This window comes from Coregonus lavaretus (assembly GCF_964263955.1).
Source record: "Coregonus lavaretus genome assembly, contig: HAP1_SCAFFOLD_1570, whole genome shotgun sequence".
NCBI classification, from domain to species: Eukaryota; Metazoa; Chordata; class Actinopteri; order Salmoniformes; family Salmonidae; genus Coregonus; species Coregonus lavaretus.
Window position 1 is genome coordinate 1 of NW_028165366.1, and position 10912 is coordinate 10912.

At 44.4% G+C, this 10912-nt stretch overlaps 2 protein-coding genes across 2 annotated transcripts; both read right to left on the reverse strand.

Annotated features, from left to right (window-relative positions):
• Positions 1 to 2917: 2917 nt before the first annotated feature.
• LOC311115930 (uncharacterized protein) lies at positions 2918 to 3884 on the reverse strand (the record flags this gene model as incomplete). Its single annotated transcript, XM_084191050.1, has 2 exons — positions 2918 to 3489; positions 3668 to 3884. 2 exons carry the CDS (start codon positions 3882 to 3884, stop codon positions 2918 to 2920), a joined length of 789 nt encoding a protein of 262 aa, XP_084047176.1.
• Positions 3885 to 6804: 2920 nt separating this feature from the next.
• Positions 6805 to 10283, reverse strand: LOC311115931 (homeobox protein HMX3-like; the record flags this gene model as incomplete). The annotated part of the gene is made up of 2 exons (XM_084191051.1): positions 6805 to 7433; positions 9938 to 10283. The coding sequence occupies 2 exons, from the start codon at positions 10281 to 10283 to the stop codon at positions 6805 to 6807; spliced, it is 975 nt and encodes a 324-aa protein (XP_084047177.1).
• Positions 10284 to 10912: the final 629 nt, after the last annotated feature.

A 10912-nucleotide genomic window follows, 5' to 3' on the forward strand; every position in this document is an offset into this window, starting at 1 on the left:
GTTACACTATGTACCTCCTGACCCATCAGAACAGACCCACTGTTACACTATGTACCTCCTGACCCATCAGAACAGACCCACTCTTCAAAAACTGGTTGAATCAACGTTGTTGATCATTTCAACCCCAAAAATATATATGTGATGACGTTGAATCAACGTGGAAAACTGATTGGATTTACGAAAAGTTATCAACATAAGGGAATTTCGTATTTTTGTTACCCAACTTTTCAATCCCAATTACATGGTGAAATGTTTTGTTGATTTCACGTTGAATTCACGGTTAGTTGACAACTCAACCAAATGTAAATAAAAACTAGATGTTGAACTGATGTTTGTGCCCAGTGGGGAGGGATCAGTGGACGGGGAAGAAGAGGAGGAGGAGGAGAGGGAGGAAGAGGAAAATTATGAAGAACTCCATAGTTGCTGTAACCTTTAATTAAAAATGAACGAATCGTGAATAAAAAAAATCCTAGCTGGCACAGTTTGGTTCAACTCGTAAAATCAAACTTTGTGTACCTCAAGCATCCAGAGACTACATTTTAACAGACGCTCTTATCCAGTGCATACATTTTTTTTTTTTTTTTTCCATACTGGCCCCCCGTGGGAATCGAACCCACAACCCTGGCGTTGCAAGCGCCATGCTCTACCAACTGAGCTACACGGGACTGCTAAGCAACGCAATGCAGGTGTGACAACAGGAAGCTGTTCTGTAGAACTAGCTCTACCTGCCGTTTAATTCAATGGAATTATTCAACGTCTAATCCCATGTCCAATTAAACTGCTCACATTTCCAAAGATCAAACCCTTATTAGAGCCTATGTCTGTCCCTTATGTTCCTTTTTTCTTTTGTTCCCATTTTACATTTAGTCACCATGTGTACACACATGACATAGCCCAACCTGTGCAGGTATGCCTTACAAAGAAAAATACCGAGGCCAAATACAGCGTCGTTATTAATTGATGGTGAAATTGCGCAGGCGCGTTCCCATGGGAGACCCTAGAGCGTCTCGCAGATATTGCGGGCAGGGAGGCGGAGATAACCCGCGCCGACCTTTTAGTGCGCCCTCGGCCATGGCTCCGAGCAGCTCCGTCTGTTCGCCATTTCCCTGCGTGGAGATGTGACGTGGAGACCGTGGCGCAAGGCATTTTAACCAAGAATGTGGGTCACGAGGCTAAGTGTGAATGACGAGGCTAAAGGCATAGAATTAGAATTTCACGGCTACTTTGTCCGTTCTGATCGTTCTAATTCTAAGTCTATATGGCTAAATGAACGTGTGCTGGTGAAATGCACACTCCTTGTTGTAACATCATGCCGTTTTGATTAAACTTAGCAAATTTGTTTGTGCATAAAAAGTGCATCTCTGGGGTTTACTTGGGCACATTATTCATGTCCAATGAATTCAATACAGGCCATATTTTTTTTGCTAAATTTAACCCACTCTCCTTGCCGAATAGGTTACAACAGAATCTCATATTGAGGCTGTGTGTTTGGAGGGCGGAATACACCTTTACGGGTAAACGCTATATCTTTGCCATTGTACATTCTAAAGACTGCCGATAGACCTGCAATATACGAGTTGTAACGGGGTACTTTAATGCGTAAATACTCCCAAAGTATATTGTCAAGTGTCAAATATTGTGGCAAGCAGACGAAAACAACAGGCACATAGGCCTTCCGCAACAAATCTTTCCAACATAGGAACGGTTAACATTTTACAACGTATTTATGATAGGCTTGCATACATTTCTCTTCATTTAGAAGCCTAGTTCTTAAAGCACTTGACTGATCAGTGATATTCCAGAAAGCAGGATTAGCTCTCTCTCTCTCTCTCTCTCTCTCTCTCTCTCTCTCTCTCTCTCTCTCTCTCTCTCTCTCTCTCTCTCTCTCTAGTCGTCGTCGATAATCGGATTCACATGTTGTGTCTTGAGATTAGTATAGTCCAAGCGTGTTACAACAACACGTCTATTGTCTTCGCTTTCATAACATTATGAAATGTAATTTTTCTGTGAAAAATCCACATTTAGCACAGGTTTCTTGAACTGTACTAATAGTTAGCCCCTTGTCTCCTACAACTGAAGGCTTTAAGGCACAGCGCAGCAAAACATAGTTTACATAAACCTTTGTACCAAACGATGTTTTTATATAAAACATTTTTAATGACAGATTCAGTCAATATTATAGTTGTTTCCCCGATTTGGGACGAAATAAGAATGTTATACTTCAAATTGAAATAAACTTTAAACATGCGTAAAAAAAAAAAATCCATTACATTCATTTAAATACATAGTTAATTTAATTAATTAAAAATTCTATATAATACAGTAAACGCATGCAAATATAATACCATCTTTGGCCGTGTTTAGACTGCTAGAAATGCTGTTGTTAATAACAGGCTAATAATAATAATAATTATAGTAATAATAATAGTAATAATAACAATAATATATTAAATGCTTATTAGACCTACTGTTTTAGGTCTACGCTGGTACTCTGAATACAAAACGACGATCTATTATTATAACATCAAACGGAATATGGAGTTATTCTGCATGTCTTTGTGTGATAGGCTATCCTGAAAATATGTTGTTCAGTTTCATATCAACATTGTTGACGTCTGTCAATAAATAAAATCGGCGTAGGCTATCAACGTGATATGTAGGCTACGCTAGGCTTAGGTCAATAGGCTATCCTTACAAGTAGCCCACAGGCCTACATGGGCCAGACTCGGCCTTACGTTTTTACCACAATGAAAAAACGCTAAATGCTGAATCTGAACTTGCCATGATATGTCACTTGTAAACAGTGTCTTTGTGGCGATGATGCAGAAAACTATATAGGCCTAAACCCAACGTCTCATTCGAACAGACTAGGCCTAGTCTATAGGACTACGTCTCCTTTAAACAGACTAGGCCTAGTCTATAGGACCACATCTCCTTCGAATAGACTAAAGTACTTGCTGGCGTTGGAAAAGCAATAATAAGGCGTGCTACTGCCAGGGTAGACGATGGGCAGGGGCATCGGCAACAAGCATCTCCCTAGCAGGTTACTGTTTTTGTACAAGGCCGGGAGCTGCAGAGCCTTCCCCGGACCCGCTTCGGAGAAATCACCGTTGGGACCATCTAGCGCTGTTGAAATCTGTCTTTTCATTTTATTCCTTCGATTCTGGAACCAGATTTTGACCTGCGTTTCCGTCAGCTGGAGAGAACTGGCGAGACAGGCGCGGTCGGCGCTGCTCAGATACCGCTTCACGTCGAACGTAGATTCCAACTGAAAGATCTGTCTCTTGGAGAAGATGGTGCGAGTTTTTTTCTTGGTTGTCAGTTGGTTTTTCTTGCCGCCGCTGTCACCGTCCCCGGTGTGATGCGTCGAGGAGCAGTCGTCGCCGCTGTCCCCGCTTTCGAAGCAATTGTCGGTGATCTGTAACGAGTCTTCCCGGGTGATAACGACGGCCTCGGGACCTCCGGTTGGGCTACAGTCGTTAACCGGCTCTGAGAACGGAAATGGGACAGAAGTTGTATTCCGCAACAGCTTGATGCTGACAGTTTATTAGGCTGCAATATTTTGCTACCCATAAAAATGCGTTAGGCCCGATGTGTTGAATCAGGCTACAAAAGGGCCGTTTATTAGGCTACAGTGCAGTGTTTAACACATCCATATTTTGCCTACCTGTATCGTGTAGTCTCATCTCGGGGTCCACTCTCCGTTGATTGTCATCGAACCGGTACAGCTCCGTGCTATTCTGCAGCCTGCTACCGGAATGACAGCTGTCAACGTTCCTCCTACCGTTACCGCTCGAGTTTGTCTGCAGGTTCAGAATATTGTCTATGGTGAATTTGAGAGACGCGGCAGTCGGTCTGCATGGCGCGTCCACTTTGCTCATCATTTCCTTAACGAAATAGCCTCTTTTCTCCCGCAAGGAATTATGGAACCAACGGTCCTGCGCTCTAGAAGTGGGACTTGGAACTCTCTCTCTCTTCTTAACGACTTCTTGACGCTCCAAGCACCATTGCTCCATGCGAGGGTGATGAGGGGACTGGACTGGGGGCTTACGCAGCGCGCCTTTCTCTCTCTGCCTCGCCCGTTACTTCCACGGACCGGATGGAACGTCGGTGCGCCCTCGTCCATTGGACAAGAGGAGTGCCTGCGAGGGGCCAATTACATCAAGGGGAGGGGAAGAGAGAGCCGGGGAGCAGAATGTTATCGTTTTTTTCCTTTTTTTTTTTTTTGGAGCTAGGCATCTGGTTTAAAGGCTACGAAATGAAGAATGGAAAGGATTCATTATAAATAATTTAATTTGAGGTGTTCTGCATTTGAGGAATAGGCCTATGGGGTCGCTGTGTGAAATAGGCTATTTTATTTTTCTGCAGTCATGGCTTTGGGTTGGTCTAGCTATAGACCCGGCAGTTTTGCCTTAGAAGTTAGGCTACCTAATGCATCCTTTTTAGACCTAACACCTGGTGCTGGCTGGGTCCACCAGATGTTTGTCGTTGGGTGAAGGGGAGGTGGATAACGGGGTTTCTTTTCAGCGTTTTAATGTATTGTAATGACTGGCAATCGTTTTAATTAAGTTCACATGAGGCTTATTTCGATGAGCTATAGTTTTCAAAGTAAAAGGCAAGATAAATACCAATCAAATATATTATAAATAGTATTTACATTAATTTAGCTGGAATAACATATTGAACACGACATTTACTGTAAGTTAAAATAGCCTAGGTCTATTTCAATGTTTTTATCATTTCCATTTGATTTAGGCCTGCGTTGCAATGTCTTATTGCATTTTTATTTCTTTGCATCTTCTGAAATCGTTGACTGATAGAATCGAATAAATCGAATAGAACGCTTTAGCCTACTATATGTTGCACGAGGCTATGAGGTAAAGGCCTATAACCAATATTATGCCAGAAAGCCTACTCTCTATTGTGCAAAACATAGGCCTGTTTAAATAGGCTATATTTATTATAGACCTAGGGTAGGCTACTTTTATCCATATGATATTGAGCATTATGTTGAGGCCTTTTTATTGTCCGGAATAAAGTCTAGGCCTAAACCTTCTATTTTATTGTTTGCTGAGATGATGATCATAACGATATTTTTTTGTACATTTTACAGATAAAGCATAGAAGAAGGAAGTTGAATTAGTGTATGCTATTTTACCCGGGGAAAACCCGCTGCCATACGTTCTCGCAAAACGCAAAACGTCTATCGTCTTCGATGGGATTTGGCTGGGGAAGAATATCGTCCACATTTTTTTGTTGTACTCCTAAATACGTGTTGTCCTCGAAGTTATCGCATGCATCCTTCTCCCGAAGGAATAGCGGCTCCCACATACAGGCACGTGCTACTGAATATTTAATAATAATAAATCAATATTTATGACAACAAAGTAAAAGTATTGTTAACGTTAATGCTATAATCTCCACATTACACACATTAGGCCTATTAGTTCGGATTGTAAAAAAAAAAAGGCTACTTTAGTGGGTCCGTCAACCCTCTGAATAAAACGCCTACCCGTGTTGCAAATAAATAAAACAATATTCTCATAGTAGCCTACTACGGGCCCTATACAAAGCTGAGCGCTACCATAAAGGTCTATAAACCAACTATACTGTTCAACTGTTTCTTATACAGTAGCCTAGTCTACTGCAGCACACAGCCAGCCAGCTCAGGCCCGGTGTTGTGGTAGCGTGATGTCATATTACGCAATAGGGTCTATTCACGCAGGGTATTTGTGGCCTGTAATTGATTTGTCCTCACCGTGTCGTCCTTTCGATGCCCCCGTGTGTTTATAAATATGAATGATGCCATCAAACCATATTTCCTCTTTTTTTTTTTTTAAGTGAGGAGGGCAGTTCAGTTGTAGGGTAGAGAGCATTTTAGGCCTGCCTAAAAAAAAATTAAAACATGTCACGAGCTAGTTTTTAAAAATATATATATAGCTTTCAAATAGGCACATTCTTCCCTTCTCCGCTCTCCTACAGCTTTATGCTACGCACTCCATTTTGTAACTGTTAACGTTAAATTGTATTAAGTGTAGGCCTATGCGCTGATAGGTGTCAGAACTAAGGCTGCCGCGGGGACTTGTGTAGTTAGCGGCATTCTATATATTCTGTCCTCCTTGGTGTCTATTTGATCAAGTAAAACTGGTGAAAGAAGATGTAAGCTATACTTGTAGCCTATAGTCAGGGAGGAGCCAAGAGATTGGGGTCAATTCCGGTCAAATTACAATCAAATGACTTACAATTTCACATGGATTATCAACTGTGGGCTATAGTTGATACATCGAATCTCATGCAGGTTCAGCTCCGGACTCGATTCGAAACAGCTCGAAATTGACCCCAAGCACGTTGCGCGAGGACACACTGGACAACAACAGCACACACACACGTCACTCATCTCTTGTGATTCGTTTATTTACAGCTATATTGTGAAAAAAAGCGACGTTGGAAACTGTCTTTGAATAAACGTCTTTGCAAAAATAAGTGTGTATTCAAAACCTAGCCAATATGGGCCAGCTGAACACTATCATCATCCACTGTGGCGAGAGTAGAATAAAGTAGATATGTAAAGTAGTACAATTACACAACATTAAAAACACAGCGATCATTTATGTGTGTATAATCATGGACAATGTAAGCCTAAAGGCCTTCTCTTTGGATGCGTCAAACTTTTTTACTTGTATAGTTTTCTGCGGCCATTGCAGTAATTGTTATTGCACGATTCAGTATCTTCAATAACTGAATAATGATAATATGATGTGAACAAAAATGAAAGACCGATAATGGTCTCTCTCTTCTTTTTTTTTACACCAACCCTTTCATTTGCGAGCGTAGCAAACTCATGGAGTGCGCGAACGATGAGAGGGAATAGTTCACGGGGTTTGAGAAACTCGTCAAAGGTGGGGAGACCTGGGGCACGTTGATGTTGAAACCCAACGTCGAGGGCGTGGAGCTCTCGTGATATAGAATCGGAACTCTGACTATCCGTTGGGCCGAGTGGGAAACGTTTGTGGCCTCGAGATCCGCGGCCAACTGTCTCTTCCATTTGTTCCGTCGATTCTGGAACCAGATTTTCACCTGCGTTTCCGTTAGGTGGAGAGAGGCCGCGAGACCTGCCCGTTCAGAACTGCTGAGGTACCGTTTCAAATCGAACGTCGACTCCAACTGAAACACCTGACTCCGACTGAAAACGGTTCTAGTTTTCTTCTTCCGGACTGAGCTCGGGTCCAGAGGGGCTTCAAGGTCCGACCGATCATCAAAGGCGTTCTGCGTTTCGTCGTTGTCGTCGGTCAGGCTGCTGTGTGCCGTTTTCCGCCCCGTTTTGTAGCTGCCTTCAGTGGGTTCTTCTGACACGGCGGGAGAGACGGAGTCTCGGTCGCTGGCTGAGATGGAGCAGCAACGGTTAGCTGAGCTTCTGCTTTCCTCTTTGGGACCTGTGGAAAAAAAGACAATAGAACATTAATAGAATATTAATCGAATATGGACACATGGCATCAAAATTAGATTGATTTCAATAGGCTGTTGCTGAGAACAGAAGTTGGCCAGAAAAACAAAGGGTTAAAATACAGGCCTATAGCTATAGTTCATCTTTGAACTGACGATTAACAGGATGGAGAGATAACTGATGGAGAGATAACTGATGGAGAGATAATTGATGGAGAGATAACCAAGCTGGCCAAGGTGGTCAGGGGCCTACCAATTCTGAATAGTAGGATGCGCCCAAAATGGCCCCCTGTTCCCTTTACGGTGCACTACTTTTGACCTAGGGCCCAGGTAACAGGGTGCCATTTGGGACATAATGCTAGTCTGATAGTTGTTGGTACGCGCCTATAGACCTGACAAAACACTGTCATCAAAATATGAACATTTTAACAAGCTAACTAACAGCAACCCCCCTAACCAGGCCCTGATGAAGGCACCCTAAGACCTTCAAACAGCACCCTATTCCCTATGTAGTACACTACTTTTGACCAGGGCCCATAAGACTCCAAAGTATAGAGAATTGGGTGCCATGGGATATAACCTCGTGCCTGTACGGCTGTTCTGAAGAAAGAGGCCAAGTCCCCTGTCCCTCTTCTGCCCCTGCCGTCCACCCGACCCGGGGTCACCCACTCGGACAAACCAATTGCGCTCTTGAGCCTTTAATGAGTTTGGAATGGCCGCTGGTGCGTTCGAGAGAGAGAGAGAGAGAGAGAGAGAGAGAGAGGGAGAGAGAGAGAGAGAGAGAGAGAGAGAGAGAGAGAGAGAGAGAGAGAGAGAGAGAGAGAGAGAGAGCAAGAGAGAAAGAGAGAGAGAGAGAGAGAGAGAGAGAGAGAGAGAGAGAGAGAGAGAGAGAGAGAGAGAGAGAGAGAGAGAGAGAGAGAGCAAGAGAAAGAGAGAGAGAGAGAGAGAGAGAGAGAGAGAGAGAGAGAGAGAGAGAGAGAGAGAGAGAGAGAGAGAGAGAGAGAGAGAGAGCAAGAGAAAGAGAGAGAGAGAGAGAGAGAGAGAGAGAAGAGAGAGAGAGAGAGAGAGAGAGAGAGAGAGAGAGAGAGAGAGAGGGAAAGACAAAGAGAGAGAGAGAGAGAGACAAAGAGAGAGAGAGAGAGAGAGAGAGAGAGAGAGAGAGAGAGAGAGAGGGTGGGGAGATAGAGGGATAAAGAGAGAGTGTCCTCTAGCTCGCTGATTCTGTTAGTTTTACCAAATTAAGCATAATGCCCCCCCCAGTAGGCTGCCTAGTCAGACGGGACAGAGAGACAGACCCCCATCCTATTCCCTATATAGTGCACTACTTTTGACCAAGGCCCTGGACTCTTTGACCCTATCCCTCTATCAGTAGACTGGCTGACCAGACAGGACCAGGGGACACCTCCCTCTATCAGTAGACTGGCTGACCAGACAGGACCAGGGACACATCCCTCTATCAGTAGACTGGCTGACCAGACAGGACCAGGGGACACATCCCTCTATCAGTAGACTGGCTGACCAGACAGGACCAGGGACACATCCCTCTATCAGTAGACTGGCTGACCAGACAGGACCAGGGGACACCTCCCTCTATCAGTAGACTGGCTGACCAGACAGGACCAGGGGACACCTCCCTCTATCAGTAGACTAGCTGACCAGACAGGACCAGGGGACACATCCCTCTATCAGTAGACTGGCTGACCAGACAGGACCAGGGGACACATCCCTCTATCAGTAGACTAGCTGACCAGACAGGACCAGGGACACATCCCAGTAAGCCTAGCGATAGACTACAATCCATAAATGGCACCCTATTCCCTATATAGTGTACTACTTTTAACCATGGCCGTATGGCACCGAGTTTGGTCTAACATAACACTAACTCACCCATAGGGCTCTGGTCAAAAATAAGTGCACTATATAGGGAATAGGGTGACATTTGGGATGCACGTATTGCCACAGGCAGAGTGCGTAATTAGAGATATAGGCTTAGTCGTGATGAGAAATAGGACTATCAGCACCACGATATAGAAGTAACATATTGTGTAACATATGTTCTGGGCCTAGGCGTAGTTATATGGACTTACGCGTCATGCGTGGCGAGATTCGTGGATGGCTTTTTTAGATGTGGTTAAACCATCTTTGCAGGTCTCCCTTGTAAAATAATTATTTTGACCTCAATGGGACTGATTAATAAAGGTTAAATAAAAAAGATGTTGGCTACAGGCCTAAAACCTCGTGCTGTTGTAGCCTAACATGACTGGCCACTCAAACCCTTCGATCGCAGTGAGAAGCTGTTTTTATTTACAATTATAGACTATCCTACCAGCTTCGATCATGCAGTCGAAGATAATTATACTAATATGTATCTAATGGAATACAGACAGATTACTCTTTAAGGGGTTTAATTTACAATGTAACCCATACCGTAGATTCGACCGTGCAGTTAAAAAACGACTATTTATCCAACAGAATAAAGATATAGGCTACTTACTGGCGGACTTTCTGAAACATAGTGGTTTAAAGGGAACGGCTGCGGCCGCTCTGTTGCATGCTAACTGCGAGTCTCTCCGGGGGGAACCCTCGGCGCCGAGGCCGGAGCAGGCTGCCACTTGACCAGCCACTTGGCTGCGATGTCCCGCTAGAACTCGGCTAGGGTAGACCATCTTATTCCGCTCCATACTCTCTTCCGCGGTCCTGCTGTTGTTGTTGTTGTTGTTGTCTTGTCGGTTGAAATACGTTGACTCTCCATTCTTCCTCGAGCCGAGTAGGTTTTCGATGTAAAACGAGGAGACTTTCGACCGTGTCGAAGCCAGGGTGTCTGTCGCCTTGTCGTGCATTATGTTTTGAGTTTAGAAAATACGCAAATCCCTGGCCCCTCAAACAAAACAATCACCACGGGTCCTCCTGCATCCGTCCGAACCTTCAATTCCGTTGTCGACGTGCACGTTTGTTCTATTACTAGGCAAAATAAAACTGTTATTTTCGTTGTTGTTGTTGTTCTTGTGTGTCCCGGCCAGAGCTCAAAAGCACAATCTCAAACGTGTTTCTCAATTTCCCCCGGTTTATAAACGACAAATCCTTACCGACACGTGGAAATCGTTACAGGGGCGGCCCTGGAGCTCCGTGGCGCCAGCAGCAGCACCGGGAAGAGTCCGGAGAGGTAGTAGCCTACAGCGGGAAGCGAGTCAACTGTATCCGCTGATTGAACAAGCACAATAGCAAATGGGATTACTCAAGGACCGGAGAGAGGTTCCCGTCCCAAATAGCACTCTGTCCCTTACACAGTGCACTACTTTTGACCACAGCCCTGGTCAAAGAGCCCTGGTCAAAATTAGTGCACTATAAAAGGAATAGGGACGAATACGAGAATGACTGTCTGATGGGGACTCGCCTCTAGTCTCCCCTCAGCTACTGCTGAGTGCGCTCGTGTGTGCCTGCGTGCGTGCACCTCCGAGGCCAGGGAGAA